Source organism: Lemur catta, chromosome 2, assembly GCF_020740605.2.
Source record: "Lemur catta isolate mLemCat1 chromosome 2, mLemCat1.pri, whole genome shotgun sequence".
Taxonomy (NCBI): Eukaryota; Metazoa; Chordata; class Mammalia; order Primates; family Lemuridae; genus Lemur; species Lemur catta.
This window is the reverse complement of record NC_059129.1, coordinates 63672032-63696180: the sequence shown is the minus strand read 5'-3', so window position 1 is coordinate 63696180 and position 24149 is coordinate 63672032. Positions and strand designations below refer to the sequence as shown.

Below are 24149 nucleotides of genomic sequence, written 5' to 3'. Positions count from 1 at the left end.
AGGGTAAAGTGCGACTCTTGGGAAATTCATCATTTGAAAATAAACTATACCCCCATTCTTATAAATAAAAATACATGTTAAGGATCAACACATTGGGTTCCCTGCCCCTTGGATGTGGCCCAAGCTGGAGGTACAAAGGGCTGGAGATACTGCAGACCAGGAACCCCAAGCAGCTTGGAGATGGTGGATCACAGCTCTTCAAGTCGTGATAAGAAATGAATGTCCTCCAATAAAACCCCACTGCAAAAAACAGGAAAGAAACAATGCAAAGAATACAAAGCTCACAGAGCCAGCATAATTTGTGGTAGAAAAAGTCCTGGACTGATGTGGAGTGAATGGCAAGGGTGTATGTGGTATTTCCCAGAGTGGAAGGGATTTATAGATGCTGATAATATTTTAGAACCTGAGGAAAACTTGATTGTCCATTTAATTTTCAAAAAGCTGGTTAGGAAAAAAAAAGGTGACTCAAAAAGAAAATCTTCATCTGACAGTGAGCTGTGATGACAGCAAATCAGAGTCTGCTAACAAACCAAGAGGCACAGATGGAATTAACGTTTCCCATGAAATGAAAAGATTTAAATGAGGCAGAGTTGGGGCTGGCAAAGGAAGTAACCATGAATATCCTCAGATTGTAATTGCTTTTTATAAATAGAAACTAACTTGGCATTTTTGTGCAGAAAATGAAGCTCAATATTGTTGCATTGAAATACATACATAAAATGAACCTGGATCTTGTTTTTCAGTGTAAAGAACGCCTACATTCTAATAAAAGTTGTATTGGGTATATTCATTTTGAAATAGTATTTGGGGAAGTTGTTGAGGTTTTTGTGTATCAATAGCACTAGTTACATTGAACAGGTAAGTGTTCTATGGTTTCATTTAGCATAGATAAAAGAAGAATCAATGATACTGGTCAACCTTGTTAGTAAATCAAATGCAACTAAGGTTTTATATCTAATGTTAGGTAAAGTTTAATGCTCAATGCTGTTAAGATTTCGTGAACTATAATTGATGAAGAAAGTATAAACTGATTAATTTTCACACAAAATAGTTTAGAAATATGTATCAGGCCATGAAAATGCATATACCCTTTGACCCAATAAACCCACTGCTGGGAATTTATACAAAGAAAATCAAAAACAAAAACAAAAAGAACCAAGGAAAAAGTCCAATATACATAAATATGTTGCAGTAATAGCAACAAGTTGGGAACAACCTAAATACCCAGTAAGAGGAAATGGATACATAAATTATATCATTATACAAAATAGAGCTTATTGACAATTAAGCGGACTTTATAGCAGTGTTTAACTTAAAAAAAGGCAAGTTACAATATTGAAATTTTAGAGAAATGATGCATTTGAGAAAAGATGAAGTGGATATATAACTGTTCACAGTGGTAAAATCATAGGTGATTTTCTCACATTTTATAGCACGTGGTCATATATATCAAAAATACATTCGTATTATGAGATGCATAAATCCTTAAGTTCAAAATCATTTGATACAGATGCCTTAAAAATTGCTGAATGAGAGGACATAGGAAAAGGTTCATGTTTTGTGATTTCTTTTATCCCTCTAAGCACAATGCTTTGTTAACACTATGTGTATACTAAGTGCATGTGCTGCTTAGGGTAAAGTATTTCTAGTCAACTTAAATGCCTTAGGTGAATGTGTGTTTCCATGCCAGAGAAAGCCCCAGAAAGGGCAGTGATGCTTTTGCTCCTAGCTGAGCACTTATTTTTCCTCACATACTACTATGTACTCACCCACAGAATAGTAAAATATATATAATGTGCTAGACCCTAGTACAAGACAAGAATTCCATCTAAGAACTTCTAGATAGACAATTAAAATATTTCTAGTTTTGTTATTCACAAAACTGATGACACTGGATGGAATATTTTCCTCATCTGAAACAACTGTCAGTATCAAACAAGCGGTTATGCCTAACATAAAGAACTAGTTATCACTTAAAATAGTATTTTAATATTTTCACATCATTATTTGTAAGTGCTTTTAGCTTTGAACACTAATTAAATTTGCTTTCAGCATTTTGTTGCAGATTTTTGGAACCAGCTCCTTTAGAATGCTCTAATAGCTTGATGGCCTTATCAGAGTTTTCAATATTTCTAAGCAAAGTCTCTAATCTTCTTTTAATTTTCTTCTGATCTTCAAGAGCACATCCAATGACTATGGATTGAAACTTCTGATCAACTGGCCCCGGTGGCACTTCAGACGAACATGCACTGTACAGCGACATTAAATGACTCTTGGCATTTCCCAAATCATCCAGAAACTTATTGACTACCTCGTCAATAATCCTCGTGGCATGCTTTAGGGATTCTTGCTGCTGGGGGTTTCTAATTGTTTCTACTGAAACTTCAACAGTGAGAGTTCGTCCCATCAAACGGTTTGCAGTCAGATTTAATTCTTCTCTTTCTCCTAAACATAAAAAGTTTTGAAATATCAATCAGTGTGAGACATAAACTTACCTATGTCAAGAACACTAAGGCATTAATTTGTGGCCAAATTTATTATTTTCTGTAAGTACTTCTGCTGTGAAATTTTTATAGGTAAAAGCTAGAACCACAGCATGTAAGATTAACTGATGAAGTGTATTAGATTACAGAGAGAGGTAGTAGAATAAATACCTTTCCCTGAAAATCTTTGTATGTGGGATACCAGATGACTGCTCAAGTTAGTACATCTGCAAAAGTTTGGGCAGTTTTGCATTTGTAATTGGGATAGAGACCAAGTCCTAACACAGAGGGCGAGCAGTAAGCATAGGGTTTGTGCTGGGTAGAGCTTCAGAAATCAGATGTCCCAGATCTCTTCTTAAGGACACACATGTTTATACACTGCCCCAAATTTTGGCTGAGAAACAGTAGCCATCATAGAAGATAAGCTGGCCACCAAACTAGGCACTGACTTCATCTCCTCCAGATAGGCTTAAGCAGGCCAGTGGTCCAGGTCTTGGCAAACCCAAGGAGGCAGTCATGGTAAAAGCAGCTCTGTAAACGTTTCATTACTTATATGACAAAGTCAGCAATCTCCTGCTGGTCCTATTCCGTAACTTACTTCCTAATTCATTGATCTTTGGCCAGGATGGGGAAAAAACAGACTAGATGATGACCTGGTGTGGATGTGCAACCATTCTGGTCTGGAGTCAGACTGCACACTCATCCCGCCCGCCAGCTGCCTGGCCCACTAGCTTGTCCCGTGGGCACCAAAGGAGCCTAATTAGGAAGTCCGGTGCCAATGGAAGAAAGTCAGTGGTCATGTTCTTCATATGAAAACGAAGAGCACATTTTTACATTAATGGGTTTTATTGGTCCCATAATTTACATCATTTTCTCTTCATTTTCCCCTTTTCCTGTCTTTATGTTACACCTCAGTCCATCTTCTTTTGTGTTTACTTCTCTGCTTTCACTCTTCACTCTGCTTTTACATCTCTTGCACTCCAGTAACTTGTAAAGAACTGAAGTTAGGAATGTGAACCTGAGGTGAAACACATGGCCTTACTGCCTAGGGCTCGCTCTTCTGGAGCTGGCAGGCCTTTCCCTGTCACTCCAGCCTGACCTGGGGGTGGGGAGCGCCCTGGGAAGAATGATCTCCAGCAAGTGGTGGTTGTAATCAACTGACAGCTGCAGCTGTTCTCTGCAGCTCACGTTAAATACTGCAGCCTGGAGTCCGCATACCACAAGTCAAGCAGAAACTGACCCACACTTATCATAAACCCTGTAAAGGGGCGTCAAAGATGAGTTCCCTTCTGTGGACATGGCTCTCACCGTCACTGATCTGCCTCATGTCCTGGCTGTTTTGGATACTGTGGATCATTTCCAGGAGGATTTCTTTCTCTTGCTCAACAGCAGTTGCTGCTTCTCTCAAAGCTTCGACCCTACAGAAATTGGGAAAACAGTTGTTATTTGAAGGATGTTCTTCCTATTAATTTTCTTCATCTTCACTGAATCCAAGTCAAGTTTAATGATCAGTAGGAACACTTTTCAAAAATTCTTCATCCCTGTTTTAAAATTCTTTCATTTTTCTATTCTTTTTTTAGCCACTTGCCTCACTCCCATTTTTCCTCCCTTGCCATCAGGCAATCATTCTATTTAGTGTTTATCTATTTGTATTTGTTCTTACAAAATCTGTACTGTTTATGTATTTTAAATTTATATCTCATTCTGGTTTTTTTTTTCCCACTTATTTTATTAAGGACCGTCCAGATTCCCACGTGTACATCTAGTCAGATGCTTCTAAATGCTGAATACTCCATGTGTATCCCTACTTGATTTTACCTCTCCACTCTCAGAGATGGACACGCAGGTGGTTCACCAACTTCTCATTACTATAAATAACACTTCATTGAATACATGTCCACTTAAGGACCTGGGTAAGAATTTCCTTAAGTATATATCCCAGGGCAGAATTGCTCAGACACATGGTATGCGTACCCTGAATCTGACTTGATGTGATTATTTTCCAGAATGGCTGTGCCAGTCCACTCTCCACAGCAGAGGAGTCTCCACATCCCTACCAATACTCAGCATTTTTCAACTTTCTATTTGCTGCCAGTCTAATAGATGTACACTGATATGTCTGTTTTAATTTGCATTTTTCATTATTAATAATTTTGGACATTTCTGTATTGTTAGCCTGTTCACAGACTTCCTATTTTGTTTTTTCTTTGTTTAAACAGGAGTTACTATCCTCTTGTTGATTTGCATGTTCAATATATTAATTCCTTATTGGTTACAAACGACAACATCTCTCATCCTTCATATATGAACTTTGTCTGGGGTGTATCTTCACTGAACAGAGAATCTTATTTTGATGTGATCAAATTCATCTTTTTTGTTTGTTTTGCCTTAAGGTTTACGCTTTTGAAGTCTTCCTCACCCCTATGTCATAAGATACTTTCCTACATTTTCTTCTATTAACTTTATAGTTTTATCTTTATCATAGTTATGTCTTAAATCTACCTAGAATCCACGCTTACATGTATTAAATAGTTAAGGAATTTGTTTTATTTTTCTCCAAACAGTAAGCCATTTTCCCCAATGAGTTGTATATGAAATTTACCTCTAAAATCTCTATTCCATACATTAGTATATTTCCCTGTTCTTACACCAATACCTTTTTTTTTAAATAGCACTGGCCTGGTACTATGCCTTAATATTTGGTAAAGCAGGCCCCCCAATCTTTAAAGATAACTTAGCTATTTATGGACCTTTATTCCTCCATTAAACTCTAGAGTAAGTTAATTGGGTTTCTTAAAAAATTGGGAGAAATGTGATACCTTTGTAATGTTGCCTGTCATTCCATTCACAAGCATATATCTCTTCATTATTTTAGATCTTCTATATACTTTACTAGAGTTTTGAAGCAGTCTTCATAGTAGTCTTGTGGACTCTTGAGAGTTCTAGATACTTTATGGATACTGTTGTTATTGTGAATAATTTTAATTACATTTTCTAATCTATCGCTAGTTTGAGAAATTCTGTTTTTGTAGGTTCCTCTGTAACTGCCAACTTTGAGTTACATTTACTCATTTTAATGGTCAGTTTGTTGATTCTATTGGTTCTTCTAGGTTGATAATCATATCATCTGCAATAGTTTTTATCTCTTCCTTCTCAATCCAATACCTCTTTTTTTTTTTTTTTTTTTATGGTCCTCCAGTACTGTAACAGGGGCAGTGATGGGGGCATTTTCGTCTTTTCTCGAATTTAAAGAAAAGCTTCTATAGTTTTTTGGCTTCAGTCAAACTATAAAAGCACTACTTTCCCGACCTCCTCCAACTACACACACATGCACTCACTACACATACACTTAAACATACCCAGTTATTAAATAACTAGGTTGTAGAATCACGAGAACAAGAGGAAAAAAAAGTACCTTCTATATTTAAAGTGCTCTATTTCCAGGGCACTTTCTTATTGTAGATTACAGTAGTAACTAAGCTGCCAACTTTTACAAAATGAAATAGTGACAGACCTATGGCCAGTATGTGGATGGTCCTAGAATACAAGATCCTGAAAGATCTAATCCCGGTTGCTGCCTTAAGTAAGCACAGAAGGAACAACCTCACCAATGTTTTAGCGCGTGTCAATTCCATAAAAGGATCCCCCTTCCTCACTCCAGCCACACATATGGCTTTTCCCCTTCTGTCACCCACCTGTTATAACCAAAAATAGGACTGATACGCTGCCGAATCACAAGCGTGGGTTTATTCTTCAAGACATTAGATATACATTGAACTTTGTGTTTCTAAGAGTCAGTACAAAAGCTGGTAAGAAGCTCATGTGACAAATTTGGCTGGAGAATAAACACCATTAAATACAATATTCTACAAAGTAGTAGTAATGCAATATCAGGCCCTCTTCCAGTATTATTTCACTATTTACTTAAATATTTTATATTAGCAAACTCTCAGATAAACTAGGGCCTAGAACATATGAAAGAGATTGAGCTGGCACTAATATGAAATGTTTATGTTAAGAACACAAATCATGACTCTAGTATTTAGATAAATGACACAGATGAATCATGTGATTGGTAAATGAGAAGATGCTGAAAGAAGAGATTAATTTTTCAACAATTGTATTCAACTGTAAGACTATATAGAGAACTGAATGCTGTTCTCCTTTTTAGGAGGGTTTCATTTACCACAATGAACTTACAATAGTAAGTTCATGGAGTTAACAAAAATAGATTAAAAGGAGTCATTCTAAAAAAAAATAATAAACCTGTCATATGAAGAGACTATTTTGCCATTAAAGGAGACCAAATAAAATTAGATGGAACTTCTAAGTGTTGTGGTTTTTTTTTCTTCCACAAAGCTTTTTTAAAAATACAAATAGAAATTGCCAGGGCATTATTTTCCCTGTGAAAATCAGATTTCATTTTTTATAGAACCTTGTATATACATTTTTATGTATACCCTATTCCATTCACGGTAAAGATCAAATGTCATTCTTCAGAATGTAAAGATTTCAGGTTTTCGTTTGTATTCCCTCTTCCTGTAACATTCTTTCTCCCTGACCCTTTTCTACTTGGTGATCCTTTTTAAAACCCAATCCCAGCTGGGCAGTGGCTCACGCCTATAATCCTAGCACTCTGGGAGGCTGAAGCAGGAGGATCGTTTGAGCTCAGGAGTTGGAGACCAGCCTGGGCAAGAGCAGGACCCTGTCTCTACTAAAAAGATATAAAGAAATTAGCGGGACAACTGAAAATGTATAGAAAAAATTAGCCAGGCATGGTAGCACAGACCTGTAGTCCCAGCTACTTGGGAGGCTGAGGCAGAAGGATCGCTTTAGCCCAGGAGTTTGAGGTTGCTGTGAGCTAGGCTGACGCCATGGCACTCACTCTAGCCCGGGCAATAGAGTGAGACTCTGTCTCAAAAAAACAAAACAAAACAAAACAACGCAATGCCTTTGGCAGGAACTGTTTCCTTAACAACTTCCCCCTTCCTCTCCTTTAAGGCAATTAATGCTTCCTTTGGCACTGTACATCTGTTTAGTGTATGGACTACATTTTAGTTTTAATTTTTTCTTTTAAAAAGCTGAACCTAGATCTCTATTTAGTTTATGTAAGTTATATTTGTACTGCCCATCAGCTACTGCTATGCTTAAATTCATATATAAATCTTTTGTCTACAACTTTTCCATTAGTTCTAGAAAATTCTTAGCCATTGTATCTTTGAATACTCCCTGTCTCCCATTCTATTCTTTTTTCTTCTGGAACTCTGGTTAAGACAAACGCTGTACCATCTCACTTTATCTTTCATGTTTTTTAATATCTCATCCGACAATACTTCTCTTGCCACACAGGGGTAGTTTTATTTTCACTAACAGATCCTGGAAGCAGCTACATGTCCAAATTGGGAAAGAACTTATCCTCACATCAAGGCTGGCCTGGGCTGTGCTCCTGGAAAACTCTGCATGAAATCACAACTAAGTAGGCTTTGACAAAAAGAAATTTTAGTCAGAATATTCATACAAGGACAAAACTGGAGTGCTTGTGTCTTCAGCCAGTTCCCAGGGCTCGGGCACTTACAAATCTCTGCAGCCTAGATATCAAAAGGACAAAGTGTTGGGAGACTTAAGAGAAGTAGATACAGTAGCAATTTCACCAAGACTGTAGCTACTATTGATGTATCAGCTAACAGAGTAGGCAGTGGAAACTACTGGCGCTGCCATGTACTAGCTGTGAGACCTTGAGTAGTTTACTCCCTTAGCCTCAATTTCCTCATCTGTGAATTAGGAATAATAACGAAATGGTAGTTGTGACTGAATGAAGGAAAGCAGATAAAAAGTTTCATGGTGACTGCGAGCACTGAGTAAAAAGATTCTATCTACATGAGTTAATATGCACAACATGCCTAGGATTGGTGCTGGCATACCTTAGCTTCATAGTAGTTATTATAGACAGCATGAATGTAGGCTTATTTATTAATAACAAGAATTTGTGCATTCATAAAAAGGAAGGAAAATGGCAAATGCTCATACCATGGATTTATTTGAAAGAATTTCTAAAACAGGTTCTTAAACCCATGTCTTCTTATTCCATACTCTTGATCAAAAGAATGCTACGAAGGATCACTTAATAGTTTAGGCTATGTAAAATTTTGAAGGGTTTTCTTAATCGTCACCAACATTTTAAGTTATACTTACTATCAAGACACTTGGCTGGGTGTTTTTAGTGTTAAGAGCTACTCATCAGTAGTATGTCCTTGGGCAAGCCACTTAATCCCTTTGGACCGCAGTTCCCTAATTTCCGGAAGAGATAATATGTGCCCTCCTCCTGCTTCAAGGAGTTTTGTAAGTTTCAAATGACAATGTATATGAAAGCGCTCTTTTAAACTGCAGGCTGTTATACAATATTAACTGTGATGTCATCTTGTTTTGTGATTCTTGGAACACTGGCACACCCTAATGACAAAATTTGAGTCAGAAAAATGATCCATATCCCCCTGCCCCAACACTTCCTTTCCTGGCTTCAGGTTAAGCCACATCAAATGGCTGATAGGCGGGGGAAGGAGCCACTACATGATCAGTTATGGGAAATGTGTGACAGTCCTATCATTCTCTCTACTAGTCTCTAAAACCTACCCCCCAAACTTATCTTCATTACCATCTTGAGCCTTCTAGGAGCCACCTAATATCTGGCACACAGTGGGTGTTCAATATTTACTAAATTAAAGGCTAATTTAAATTGAATTTTCATCTCTTTCAGTGAAATCATATATTCATCCAAGACTTTGAAATATGACATATTTAAGAAAATTCAGGCATGAAGTGTTAGATAGAGCCTGGAGAGCCAGGCTTCCTGTGTTCAAATCTGGAGTCCACCACTCTCTAGTTGTGTGACCGTGGACAAGTCATTTAAGCCTCTAAGCCTTAATTTCCCATCTGTAGAATGGAGATAACAGTAACTTCCACAAGGACATGGGGCCTGGCACATAGTCAGTACTCATTAAATGAATAAATGTTTACATGTATTATTTATAAATTATGGTAATGGTTAAGAAGTAACAATAATAAGCAAGGTGACTTGAGCCACTAACAAATGCAAAATTCAGACTCCATTTAGAATTGATCATGGAAACCAGGAAAGAAAGGAAACACCTCTTTAGCAGGAAGCAATCAACAAAAGCTAGTGTAATGATAAAGTATTAGACACAAAGGGAAATTCTTTACCAGTTTGTAGAACTGATGGCAAACATTTTAAACATCACGTAGGCCAGTTCATATTCCAGATCAGAAAGCATTTGGTATTATCTTGTTTTCAGTTTCATATGAAACTTAACAGTTCTGCAACTGACAGTGTGCTGGGGGAACAGTAAGTGAACAACAGGTCTAAGTACAAACTTTAACGTTTTACTCTACCCAACACACTCCTTTATCAGTCACACTTAATATGGAATCAAACTATTAGAATCAAATTACATATGTTTCATGTTTTCTTTTAAAAATCTATCTTCTTCTAGGTATGATTCTAATTTTAATAGTGTAGTGCCCTGTCACACTGCCCATGTGATTTCAAAAACACATGAATAGGATCAGCATTAGCATTTTTCTCTATTTTTGCTTACCTTCTGAACACTTCCTTAGTTTTCAGCTAGTATTACTTTTTTAAAAGAAGAAACAAAGCTCACAAAAGTCTAGAGTTACTAGAAAAGCCCTTGAAATCAACCATTAGACACATATTAATCAGACTTTCCTCCTCAGCTCAAGTGTTAATTAAGCAAATTGTAATTTAATCACTTAGGTGCAGTAATCAGAATTCATTTTACCTTACGCAAACACTAGAATATAATAATACTAAAAACCAGAAGCTTTCTTTTAAAGAGGAGCACTTGACACTGTTTTTGCACCTACCACAAGTGAGGCATTAATTGAAGTTTGAGGACAATGACTCATCTTGAAGGAAGGAGGGGTAATCTCCTTATTCTATTAAGAAAAATCTTTTCTTTCTGACTTGGGGAGAGAGACTGAAATGACTGAGAACGCCTGCAAAGTTCCAAAGACCTGGAGAGATGTGTGAGTTACTTATTATGCTGCTACACAAAAAGAAGTATCAGTTAGAGGGATTTTAAGTAGCTGAGACCACTAATCTCTACTTTTGCTCCACTGTTACTGGGAGCTGAATGGGTCAGGTTTGCTAGTTTTGTGAAAATCCCCGAGGAAACATCACGTCTCTATTCCATTAGTCTCATTCTCAGATGAACCCCAGAAGCTGGTTTAGGGCTTCGGTTTCTCAATCTGTTGCCAGCCATGAAACTGTTGTGGGAAGAGAATTTTCACTTTCTGGTTCTTTTCTCAATAGTGATAATCATAAATTTGCTAAGAGATACTGTGGCTATTAAATGTAAATTTTTTGGCAAACAGACCCTTCTTCATGTTTTGGTATATTAATGTAGGGAGGTAAAGACACACGTGCAATGCTTCTTAGACTTTTTGATTTACATACTTCTTTGCGCATCCAGAACCTGTCCAAAGCTAGGGGACAAAATCCTGCGCGTAGTTTCAGGGGATTGTAGGTGCCTTAGTGAGACTTTCATTTAACTACACCTGCACACAAAATTTACACAGTAAACGTTAGAGGCATACACGTTTACAGGAAGCACATAAAAGTTTTCTTACACTGTTAAAGGAACAATTTGTTTCCGAAATTCATTCATATTATTTAGAATTTCTTTACAAGCCCACTACTGTATTAACTACTTAATAAAATCTTAAGCACGTAAAAGTGGAAAACTGTGGCTATCTTTTCATGCTTTCTGGTCAGTGACTAGCACTTCCAAGGTGTCAGCGGTGCCGTCTACGTAAGAAGGTGCTCAGTAAATACTGAGGGACTAACGGAATGCCTGAATACGGGAGGGGGGAAAGCTGCAATGTCTTCCTACGTTAACCAAACACACAGCTGTCGTTTGCCCCACAGCCCCTTCATGCGTCCTGCTACTCGCCAATCTTTGCTCTCAGAGAATTTCCTGGATTTTTTTCCTTTTCGCTCTAAAATGTTTTGGAACAAGAAAACTTTTCACATCGAGGGCCACGGTACACTGCTGCCTCCCCTGGAAATACTTAACAGGAAAAAGAGTAAGCTAAAAGCATTTGGGACCACCCAGAACGTTCTAGAAGTTCTGGAGGCCCAGAGTACCACAGTCCTTAATCTCAGGTAATGTCACCGTAACTTTTAACTTCTCCCCTCTCTAACCACTCTCAATGCCCAGGTGTGTTAATGAGAACGCGGCGACCAACAGCGCGCTCCCAGGCTTAACACGAATGCGTGTTCTCTCCTACCGGGAGAGGAACACGCACCAAGGAACGAAACTGCACCACGTCCCTCCGCAACAAATCTCCACAGACAACTTCCTAGCCGCAGCCTGTCCCGGGACCGCGCCCCGGCCCGCCCGCGCCGCCCGCCCACCGGCCGCCCACCTGAGCTCCAGCTGGTCCAGGCTCTCCAGCAGGCGGCTGGAGCGGTCGGCCATGGAGGAGGAGCGGCAGAAGCGCCCCTCGTTGGCTTTGGCGTTGATCTTAGCCTGAGCCATCTAAGCCGCTGAGGCGGGGCAGGCGAGAGGTCACCGGCCTCTCCGGCGACAGCGAGTGGAGCGCCCCGGGCCGCAGGCGTCGCCGTCGCCGCACGGAGCGCCCGCCCCCTTCTGACGCCCGCGGGGCGTCCCGGGAGGACGCGCCGACACCGCCGCCGCCGCGTGGCCAAACAAGGGCAGGCGCAGCGCCCGTGGGGCTCGGGGCGCCGGGCCTGCGGCCTGGGAGGGGGCGCGCCGGCCACAACGGGCTCGCGAAACCAAAGCCTCCGACACACCGCGCGGGGCGGACGCGGAGCGGGGCAGAGCCACCGTGCTCGCTTATCCTTCCGCCCCGCCGCCCCCGGAACAGCCCGAAGCCGCTGCGGAGACCCACGGAACGCGCCCGGCCCCGCCCCACCAGGCCCCGCCCGCCGCGCCGCCCGGCAGCCCCCAACTCCGCGCGCGAAGGCGCCTGGCTGCGTGCAGGCTGTGGGCACACTGCTCGGTGGCGGCTTCGTTTAGTTCCTCCCGGCACCCACAGAGCAAAGCCGGAACAATACTGCAGGAGTCCTTTGATACGGGCAGAAAAGGCCCCTGTGTGAAACACAAGCATGTAACTGCAGCTCCCAGGCAGTCTGTACTTACCTGGCCTGTCCGGTCACCAGGCACTCACATCCCTGAGTGACAATAGTGAAAGCCCGGACATCACTGAAGCTGTAGAGTGAAAAAAAAAAAAAGCTACCCCATCCTTTCACGTCTAGGTAGATATGGGAAGCCAGGTGAATTTACATTTCCACTCATTCTAATGAAGGGGTTTTAAGTTGTTTTCCTATTGGAATTTGAGGGAAATAATTGGTAGTAAGAAGGCCACTTCACATCCAACTTATATAAATCCTCTGTTACAATAAAAAGATGCAGTAGGCCCCTAGGTTAGCCACCATAAAGGTCAGTAAAAGATGGGGTAGGGCTAGGAGTACAAAGATTTGGCTATTTAAAAAGTTGTGCTTTGCTGCCCTCTCATGATGGCTCTATGCCTCATACTGCAAGCATGAAAATGTACGGGGCACTGAAAACGATACATGATAACAGTTTAAAGCTGAATCACAACCTTTAATTAGGGATCAAAGCTATTTAATTACTTCAACAGAGATGAGGCCCTCAAGCCTGGATTCCATTTACCTCTGAACTCATGCTACTTAACTACTGTTGTAGGGGATTATTTGACTTCATTAAAAATATTTTGTCGTATGAGAAAACTTAAAATCCAAACACATTTCGTGAATGGTCTGAAAGTCTATCAGGTGACTTTAGAATCATCCTGGACTCTTTTTCTCTCATATCCTAGATCCAATCCATTAGTAAATCCCATCAATTCTATCTTTGTTATATATCTAGATTCTTCCCAATTGCATTGCCACCACTCTGGTCCAAGACACCTGAAGTACTGCAATACTCTCCTCTCTGGTCTCCCTATTCGACTCTGGCCTCTCATGTGTAGTCTTGGTAAGACAAGTACAGCAATGCTTCTAAATAAGGCAAATCACACCACTTATTCTTAGAAACCTACAATGGTCCCTCATACAGCAGAAGCCAAAACCCTTAGAAAAACCTCAAGGACTTCATCTATTACTCTCCTAGCTCACCCTGCTTCAGCCATCCTGGCCGCCTTGCTTTTTCTTGAATGTACTAAGTTCCCTTCTAGACCTTCTCCTCCACCTGGAACTCCTCTTTATATATATCTATTTGCATGGCTCATTCTCTCACCTTCCTCAGGTCTTCGCTCAAACTCATCCATCAGTGAGATGGTTCCTGACCACCATATTAAAAATAGCAGGCCTCCCCCCAATACCCCTATCCCTGCAATATTTATTCCCTTCCCTTTGTTTTCCTTTATTACACTTATCACCATCAGATATGCTATTTTATTTATTTACTTGATTAACACTCTGTCCAACCCTCATCTCTCCCCCAACGTATGCTCCATAAAGGGGTGGGGGCTTTGTTTTGTTCACTAGTGTACCCAATGCTTAGAACAGTCACTGGCACATGGTAAGTACTAAATAAATATATGTGAGTGAAGAATGAATGAATGATGTAATTAAAAGATACGCATCTTTGTCAGTGTTGGAAACATTTACTTTTGATAATCTGTATAACTTTCTCTAATGTCATACAGTGATTACATCTCCTCGTGTCTAAATTAAGTTCAAGTTATGGAATAATTTCAAAATGATTTTTAATTATTTAACAAATAGAAATACAATCAGTGACAATTATTAATTAAAACATTAAACCACCTAATTACCTTTTTTTAAGGGTCATGATGAAATATACACTTTCCTGTCGTATCAGAGGCTTCAATTATTCTCTATCACACACACCACAAAAGCTTCTTAATAGAGCACCAGTGAACATCACATCTCTGGCAAAAAGGTACTGTCTCCTCTTGCCCCATATCTGCTTAACCACTATTCTTTGTGGAATGCTATTTTGGCTCCTCACTTCTTAGCAAGCTCCTGCAGATGTGTTTAAGGTCCAGCTCAATGACTACCTCCTAAAGCTTTGCTTGATCACTTTAACATAAAAATTAAAAGCACAATGTGGTCTTTTTGGAAAGATGATTGGAAAATTGTCATGCTACAATGTCTACTTTTTAGAAAATACAAGCAGGGAGGAAAATAAGTACATCTTAAGAAATAAAAACACAAATTGATTTCTAATGTGGATTGAAAAGACTACAGTAATTAAAAAAAAGCAATTCCATTTCATGCTAAAAAATCTAGTGTTACAGAAAAGGAACAAATTTCTGGCCATGATAACTTTTTGTTTTAAATATAAAGAAAAGCTTTATATTTCTAGAAATCTTTTTAAGTTTGGTAAATAATTACTACTCAAAATTTTTAGGGATAAGATTTCTGGTCAAAAAACATAAGACATATGCAAAGATAGTATGACAAGCCCTTCTTAGTCTTCTACTTAAATAGTAATTTTTATCATTCACAATGTGGCTGGCAACATGTAAGAATTAAATATGTAACACCAAATATAGGAAATTAACAAATGAATGAATAACTAAACTGAAGACATTCCATACGAAATAAAAATTTTAAAGAGTTAAGGAAGATTATTCCTGAGTAGACTGTCAACATTTTTTGAAGACTATGTTTACCACAAATATATAAAAAAGGACTAATATTATTAAAAAAATAAGTTTAACTTTATGCAAATATTTTGACATCATTCCCTTTAAACAGTAGACCATACAAGTCACATAAAAGTCTAAGCAGGTAAAAGGAATGGAAAAGGTTTCATTTTAATTATTTTTTAAAAAATAAGGTGTATTTTTTATTTTAGCATGTGCTGCTCTAATTAAAGCAAGAATGTACATCTGCGTTATACCCACCAAAAACATCGCTGATAAAATTTTTAATCTGTTTCCATGATTAATTTCCATTACCCTCTTCTAATAATCATAAACAAAGATCTCAGGGTATCATATGTTAGTGCCACATGAAAAGTAGAATTTGTGGGAAAACTGACCGATGGCACCTTTATTATATTCATTTTCATGCCTAAAAAAGACTAGAATCATCTGTATAGTACAGATAAAACTAAAGAACTAATGCTACTTGGGAAACAAACAATAGTCAAGAGCTTTCCTTTTTTTTTTTTTTGAAATCCTTTTAACAAATATATGAATTCAAAGTTAACTGGGAAACTGTGATGTCTATATTAGAATACATGATTTATATTTGCATTAACATGTATTCTATTCCTTCTGTACATTTTTGCATAATAGCACAAAAATACAAAGCAAATATCAGATTTTGAACATATGAAAGCAAAAACATGTTTTCAAATACATTTGTACTAGTGGATTTCTGGTCTCCTTTAGGAAACAAACTCAAGAGTTCTTTATCCTGAGTCTCTTCAAGGCCACTTGATGTTGTGTGGTAATATCTTTAATTACATTTCCTCAAGACTTCTTCTAATAGCTTCTTCTAATTCCACATCTGCATTAAAAAAATATAGAATTTTAATACGTAGGGCAGAAAACTAATCAACATGTGGTTTATGTAAGTTTCATCAACTATATTCATCTTTTCAAGAAGGAAAGGAAAATCAAAATGGAAAAACTCAGGATAACTTGGCAGTTTCTCTACCAAAAATGTCGAGTATTTTGAAATATGAGAACCTATAGATATGATTTCAACTTGAACTTTAAATGTATACGAACTTAATGTGCTAAGGAACTTGCAAGTTATTTTCATTTAGAAGTAATAGAAAGTCAACAAACCTTTTGAATCACTGACAGATATTCACTTGTTTCAACATTAAAAAAAAAAATCTGTATCACTTTTTTCCTAAAAGGCTTGAGGTGATATGGAAAGCAGCACCATGAAATGACAAAATCTCACAGGCTGTTGAAAACTTAGCTTTTTTGTTTGTCAGTTATACCTCAATAAAGCTGGGGGAAAACAGAACTTTAAGTTTCTAGCATGTAAGGCAAAGAATGAAACTGATGACTATATAAATGTCACCTGAGAAGCATATAATATATACTGTATGCAGATGTATGCAAACTCATTTAACAAATACTTTTGAATATCCACTATATACCAGGGATAGGAATCCAATAGTGAACAAGACAGAAATTACTGGGTTCACAGGTTTTTTTCCATCTCTTTTCTGGGAATGATGCTAAATAAAACCCAGTGTCTTTCTTGGCCTTCATTAGTGTCTCACACTAGATTTATCCCATCCCATCTGGTCCATAGTCTCTCAGAGCCTACTTGGTTTACAGGTACCAGTGATCCTCTCTAAGATACAACTGCATGTTCCTCTAAAGTTAAGGTACTGGTGTTATGCTGTCTGTAATTTAAAATACTGTAAGCTATTATAAACTGTGTATTAAGTTAAAGCTACATTCTAGGGTCAGTGAGTCGCCCTAAGAGGAATTCAAAGGGATGAGGAAATGCAAAGAAAAGCCCAGACACTCTTACCAAAGAAAAACAAGGTGACAAGACTTGTCTAAGATATGAAAACTTATTATAAAGTTACAGTAATTAATAATGTGGTACTAGTGCAAGAATAGATAAGTAGACCAAAGGAACATCATAGACAGCTCAGAAATAGACCCAGGCATATATGGATACTTAAGACAAAGGTAGCACTACAGATGGTGGGAAAAGATTTTTTTTTTTTTAATAAATGGTGGTAGGTCAACTGATAGAAACACACAAAATTTTAGCCCTATCCTTAAGGAACACACAAAAGTAAGTTTCAGATATACTGTATATATATTGTGAAAGGCTAAACAAAAGAGCTTCTAGAAGATAAGAAATGGGAATATCTTTATGATCTTAATGTAGAGAGAGATATATTAAACAGGATTCAAAAAAACATTAGGGAAAAGACTCGTAACTTGGACTGAATTAAAATTACTTTTGTCCATCAAAAGGCACCATTCAATGATCAAAAAGGCAAGTCACAGAGTGGGAGAAAATATTTGCCATACATGGAACTTGTACCCAGAAAGATCTGAAAGATTTTCAACCTAAAAAAATAAAAGATAATCCAATAGAAAAATGTTAAGAAATTTGAAAAGGCATTTACAAAAGATGTTTAAATGGCCAATAAACATTATTCATCAGAAAAATATAAATTATGTTGAACAAAAGCAATTCCACTCCTAGGTCTATATTCCCAGAAATGTGGATGTACATGCATCAAGAGACATAAATCATGTTGAACAAAATCATGTTGAACAAAACCAATTCCACTCCTAGGTCTACATTCCCAGAAATGTGGATGTACATGCATCAAGAGACATATATGAGAATGTTCATAGTAGAATTTACTTGTAATAGCCAGAAGTACAACAAATCAAATGTCTATAAATAATAGAATAGGTGGATTGTGGTATATACACAGAATAGGATACTGGTACTAAATACAGGTACTGAAAATAAACCAAAGCTACATGCTAAAACACAGATGAACCTCTAAAACAATGATAATTGAAGGAAATCAGACGCAAAAGAATACAGCACATACTTGTGTTGTCCAATATGATGGACATTAACTATATGGGGCCATTTATACTTAAATTAATTAAATTTAAATAAAATTTAAAATTCAGTTCCTCAGTCAAGCCACATTTCAAGTATTTAATAGCCATATATGACTAGTGGCAACCATATTGGACAGTGCAGATACAGAACATTTTCATCATCACAGGAAGTTCTCTTGGACAGTGATGGTCTATATAATCCCATTTAGATAAAGTTCAAAATCAAGCACTACTAAACTACAGTGTTTCAAATCACAATAGTGGTTACTAACCTTTGGAAAGGAGGGCAGGGGAAATAATTTGAATAGGCCATGAGGGGTTCACTTCGACGGTACTGGTTGTTAGGGGTTGAATTGTGTCCCCCCCTGCCCCAAAAGATATGTCCTAATTCCTGGTACCTGGGAATGTGACCTAATTTGGAAATAGCATCTTTGCAAATATAATCAAGTTAAAATGAGGTCATTAGGGTAAGCTTTAATCCAATATAACTGGTGTCTTTAAAAGAAAAGGAAAATACCACATGAAGACAGACACACAGGGAGAAGATGGCCACATGAAGATGGAGGCAGAGATTGGAATAATATATCTGTAAGCTAAGGAATGCCTAGAATTGCCAGTAACTGCCAAAAGTTAGGAGAATATGAATGGCCTTGTCAACAGCTTGATTTTAGATGTCTAGCCCCTAGAACTGTGAGACAATAAATTTCTATTGGTTTAAACCACCCAGTTTGTAGTACTTTGTTATAGTAGCGCTAGGATACTAATACATTGGTGGTGATCTATTTTTTTAACCTGAGAGGCAGTTACTTACTTTGTGAGATGTTTTGTACATTTTTTGTGTGCATTATACTACACACATATACACACACAGAACCAATACGGTGACTACTGGCCTGTAAGTCAGGCGTAGAGGACCAGAGTTGAAGTGTACTGAAGTCCTCTTACTGTTCCAGAGAGGCAGACAACATGTAGGTATATTTTGGTCCTTAAGATATATGTGTGTGTGTATACATATACATATACACATACATACACACACACACACACACACACACACACATATAATCTCTTAAGATACATATATGGTAAAATCCCAAGGTAACCATAAAATAATAGAAATAAAGTATATAACTTAAAACCAATTTTACAAAAAGAGGAAACTAAGAATGAAACAGCAGAAACAAATACAGATGCTCTTCAACTTGCGAGAAGTATGTCCAGATACGTTGAAAACATTGTAAGTTGAAATGCATTTAATACATGTAATCTACCAAACATCATAGCTTGGCTTAGCCTACCTTAAACATGCTTAGCCTATAGTTGGGCAAAATCATCTAACACAAAATCAATTTTATAATAAAGTCATGAAGAATTTGAATCAAAATTCAAAATTTAAAGTATGGTTTATACTAAGTGTGTATCACTTTTGCACCATTGTAAAGTCAAAAAGTCCTGGGACCAACCATCATAAATAGGGGACCATCTGTACAAATATGTCAATATCTATAGTGAGCTTATATGAATTAAACTTGCCAGTTAAAAGACTGGATAAAAAACAAAACGATGGTCATGATAACGTCAGTCAATGATGGACCACATACAATGGTGGTCCCATAAGAATGTAATGGAGCTGAAAACTTGCTATCGCCTAGTGATGTCATAGCCATTGTAACGTTGCAGCACAACACATTACTCATGTTTGTGGTGATGATGGTGTAAACAAACCTACTATGCCACCAGTCAAAAGTATAGCACATACAATTATGTACAGTACATAATACTTGATAATGATAATAAATGACTATGGTACTGGTTTATGTATTGACTATATTATACTTTTTATAATTATTTTAGAATGTACTCCCACTACTTATTAAAAAAACAGTTAATTGAAACATCCTCAGGTCCTTCAGGAAGTATTCCAGAAGAAAGGTTTGTTATCACAGGAGATGACAGCTCCATGTGTGTTATTGCCCCTTAAAACCCTCCAGTTTCTGGGACAAGATGTAGAGGTGGAAGACATGATATTGATGATCTTGCCCTATGTAGGCCTAGGCTAACGTGTTTGTGTCTTAGTTTTTAACAAAAAAGTTTAAAAAGTAATAAAATAAAAAATTTCAAGGCCGGGCGCGGTGGCTCACGCCTGTAATCCTAGCACTCTGGGAGGCCGAGGAGGGTGGATCGCTCGAGGTCAGGAGTTTGAGACCAGCCTGAGCAAGACCCCGTCTCTACTAAAAATAGAAATAAATTATCTGGACAACTAAAAATATATATAGAAAAAATTAGCTGGGCATGGTGGCTCATGCCTGTAGTCCCAGCTACTCGGGAGGCTGAGGCAGTAGGATCGCTTGAGCCCAGGAGTCTGAGGTTGCTGTGAGCTAGGCTAACGCCACGGTACTCACTCTAGCCCGGGCAACAGAGTGAGACTCTGTCTAAAAAAAAAAAAAAAAAAAAAAATTTCAATTTTTTTAACTTTTTGACTCTGTTGTAATAACACTTAAAGCACAAACACATTGTACAGTTTTACAAAAATATTTTCTTTATATCTTTATTCTATAAGCTATTTTCTATTTTTAAAAGTTTATACAGTAAAAAACTTACAGTAAACTAAGGTTGATTACTAAGGAATAAATTTTTAAATAAATTTAGTATAGCCTAATTGTACAGTGTTTATATAGTCTACAGCAGTATCTGTGTTCCTCTTTTTCTCCTTTCTCTCTGGCCTTAGTTTCACTGAGAGTGGTAATGATGGCAGAATAAAAAAGAACCCAGTAGTAGGAGTTAGAAGACTTATATACAAATGGTGCCCCGATCATTTTCAAGCTGTGAATTTGAAGCCAAATTACTTAATGTTTAGAAGGCTCAGTTTCTACATAAAATGAAGAGAATATTCTGACTCTTACAAGTTGTTAAGATGAAGAGCAGTTTTGAAAGTAGTTTGTTCATAAACATTAACTGAATTTTAAAAATGAACATTCTAGTCTTTTTCATCCTTTCTTTGTGCTGTTCTTTGAACTGGCCACAATATGGAGTTTTAGAATTTGTGTTATACTATTAATAAAAATATAGATGAATTCCACTAATTGAAGGAACTGTAAGAGTAAAGCAAATTGCTAACATTTATAGAAAGATGGTTTTGCCTGGGCAACCATCTACATAATGCTGTCTTTGTCTCTTTTTCATTGATTTGAGTCAGAATACCTCTATTTAGTAGGCATAGCTTCAGATTAGACCTTAGATGAAGGTAAAAGTGAATAATGGTATAACGATGATCATAATCACAATAACAATAGCAGCAACCAATACATATACTGCTTACCATGTGCCATGTTATTCTAGTACAGTAGGTAAACTAGTATTCCCATTTTTAAAATGAGGAAACTGAAGCACAATGAAATTAAGTGGCTTGTCCAATATTACACAACTCGTAAGCAGTAGAGCTTAGTTTTAACTTAGGCAGTCTGAATCCAAACTCTAAACTCTCCACCACATTATGTGGCCTCTATTTTCCCTGTCTAGTGTACAAAATAGATTAAATAGCATTGTTATGACTGGCTTGTATGGTCAGAGTCTGATGTTGGTCTATGGAGAACAACAAAGAATGAGACAAATCATGGTGAGAGTGGTTAGCCCTCCCCTAAGACAAAAAGCCACAAGCAAATCTATCCTGTCTTTTGCCACCATTTGTCAGACATTGCCAGTGTGGTGTTGGTAAAGGAAGGAATGAGAAGAGACATGACAAGAACTTTTTGGAGTTTTGCTATCAGGTCTGGACTAAAACATTATTTTGCTTTCATGGCGCAAGGTGAACAAAATCACCCAATATTTTCCAAGCCAAATGGCCTCTGTCTTAATTTCCCTTATCCAGTTATGGGAAGATGGGTCCTGGTGGCTCTAACATGTTTTAAATTTGTTATAAGTTTACTCATTCAACCAGCTATCATTTAGTGTCAAACACTGTGCTAGGCGCTGAAGTTAAGATGAATAAAACATGATCCTACTCCTCGAGGAGCTCACAATCTAGTGGAGATGAGAGATGTAGACAGAAATGTTTTTAATCTACTTTGTATGGTAGAGTGGGAACCTAGAAGAACCAGTGGTGAGCTCTATCTAAAGATGGAAAATGTAGGAGAGGCATTGACCACACAAAATTGCCTACAAAAATGCTAATTCTATATGGCTCAACCTAAGAGATGACATCTGAGCTCAAGAGGAGGGGGAAAAAGAAGGGTATCAGAGAAAAGTGCAGAGGATATTCCTTAACTTACATGGAACACTGTATGCTTCCCACACTTCTTTTACATAAAGCATCAGGAAATAAAATACATACATATACACCCTTTTGATTTTTCTTGGAATTAAAGCATTATAATCCCCACCTCATATGACAACTAGTTAAAAGTTTAAATTATCTCTTCTTAACCTTTAATAGTAAGTCTTTTTCCAAACTAAAGAGTCACAAAAATGTAAAATCTCAATCTTTAACTCATAAAATGTATTATATAGATAACAAAATGGCCAAAATTCTGGTACATATCCAGTTATACACATCTCAGATTTCCTGGGTTAGCTAGGAGGCCACAAAACTATGAAGGCTTCCAAAATGTGGTTATTTTAAAGTTATAATTTCGCCTGGCATTTTCCATGGCATTAGTCATGGGATGGCAAATAAAGGTTGCAAAATCTGCAAAATCTGAATTCCTTAAATGTTCAATGGTATATTATCTTTTAGTGGACTTGATAAACAACTTAGCTGGCAGTTTTTGTTTAAACTCATTAAAGTTTTTTCATTTGTTTCATTGATCCTTATGTGAATTAGCTAAGCATTGGCTAGATCTTGAAAGACTATGTTGGGAAAACAAGTTGGTTGAAAAACTCTCCTCCAATTAGGCTGTAGATTTACTGCCAACTTTAACCAATGAATTTTGGCTATGAGAAAAAAGTGTCAGCATTTTCTATTTCATCAAATGGATGAATCAATTCCACTGCCAGATTCAAATTCCAAACTCCTAGTAACACAAAGCTCTAGTATGTTCTTAGTCAAACTAATTGCATTATATAAGAGATCAAGCAAATGCACAGAAAACAAATCAGCTGGGCATTATGTGACATTGTGTGTGTTTAGCCATATTTCCATCCATACTTTCCAGCTTCCACATTCTCACTCTCAAGTCCCCAACAACAAACACCATATTGGAATGTACATGAAAACTCCTACTGTTTTCCTTTAATGTTAGAAATGATAATATAATACTTTCAATTTCTCCAGTCAAGTGCAAAGTATTTTCTAAGATCCATTATCTCATCTCCCCCAGGGTATTAAAAAGTGAAGTCAGTTACAGAAAAAAAATCGAAGTAAAAAATGATTAGGAAAAATCAAAGTAAAAAATGATTACATGACACAACCAAATAGTGGTACGTCCAATAAATGATTTGATGTCAACTGACACAAAAAGCTCTCTTTAACCTATGGAAGAAAATAGGTTTTCCTTTAAGAAGGGGGTAAAAGAAGTGTAATTTATAGAAACAGTCCACTAATATGTATGTGTAAGTGCTGCTTTTGGAGTTTCATTGCATATCTTTTAATATTCTTAATTTAATACTCAAGATAAATAAAAATTAGGATATCAAATCATCTTCTAGCCCAGAGATTAGAAAATTCTTTTAAAGGCTTAGAAAGCAATTAATTGGGTTTCTTTTTTGGCAGGGGAAGGGGAATTTACAGTGTTAACACCTACTCAACCTTGCTGTTGTACTATGAAGGCAATAGCACAGATAATACTTAAACAAGAGTGTGGCTGTCTTCCTCACACTTTATTCCTAAAACCAGGTGGTAGACTGGATTTGGCCCAAGGGCCATAACTGGCTGACCCCTGTTTTAGCCTTCTAAACTGGCATTGCCCTCTAAATGATCTTATATGAGAAAATGCAAGCTATCCTTTAAACTGAGAAAACTTTTTTTTTTTTAACTTTGTGGTAAAAGGGAGTGGGATGGGGGTTAAGGGATGAGAGAGGGAGAAAAAAATACAGATACACTCA

The 24149-nt window shown here is 37.4% G+C and overlaps 3 protein-coding genes across 5 annotated transcripts in view; 1 reads left to right on the top strand and 2 right to left on the bottom strand.

Moving 5' to 3' along the window:
- Positions 1 to 4436, top strand: part of RAB23 (RAB23, member RAS oncogene family) — a 34914-nt gene extending 30478 nt beyond the window's left edge. The window contains exon 7 of the mRNA XM_045543794.1: positions 4220 to 4436. Within this exon, the coding sequence (XP_045399750.1) occupies positions 4220 to 4263 (44 nt within the window). The 3' untranslated portion in view covers positions 4264 to 4436. The remainder of the gene's footprint in view (positions 1 to 4219) is intronic.
- Positions 958 to 12292, bottom strand: BAG2 (BAG cochaperone 2). Of its 2 annotated transcripts, none has more exons than XM_045543795.1 (3): positions 11946 to 12292; positions 3792 to 3901; positions 958 to 2445 (listed from the first exon to the last, which is right to left on the bottom strand). In XM_045543795.1, exons 1-3 carry the CDS (start codon positions 12056 to 12058, stop codon positions 2033 to 2035), a joined length of 636 nt encoding a protein of 211 aa, XP_045399751.1. In that variant the 5' UTR covers positions 12059 to 12292; the 3' UTR covers positions 958 to 2032. The 2 variants fall into 2 exon arrangements, with proteins under 2 accessions (XP_045399751.1, XP_045399752.1); XM_045543796.1 differs by lacking the exon at positions 11946 to 12292 and adding an exon at positions 9702 to 9763.
- A 1859-nt stretch (positions 12293 to 14151) lies between these two features.
- ZNF451 (zinc finger protein 451) overlaps positions 14152 to 24149 on the bottom strand; it is a 68408-nt gene continuing 58410 nt past the window's right edge. For both annotated transcript variants that reach the window (XM_045543790.1, XM_045543791.1), the window contains one exon: positions 14152 to 16050. In XM_045543790.1, coding sequence (XP_045399746.1) covers positions 16004 to 16050 — 47 coding nt within the window. In that variant the 3' untranslated portion in view covers positions 14152 to 16003. The remainder of the gene's footprint in view (positions 16051 to 24149) is intronic.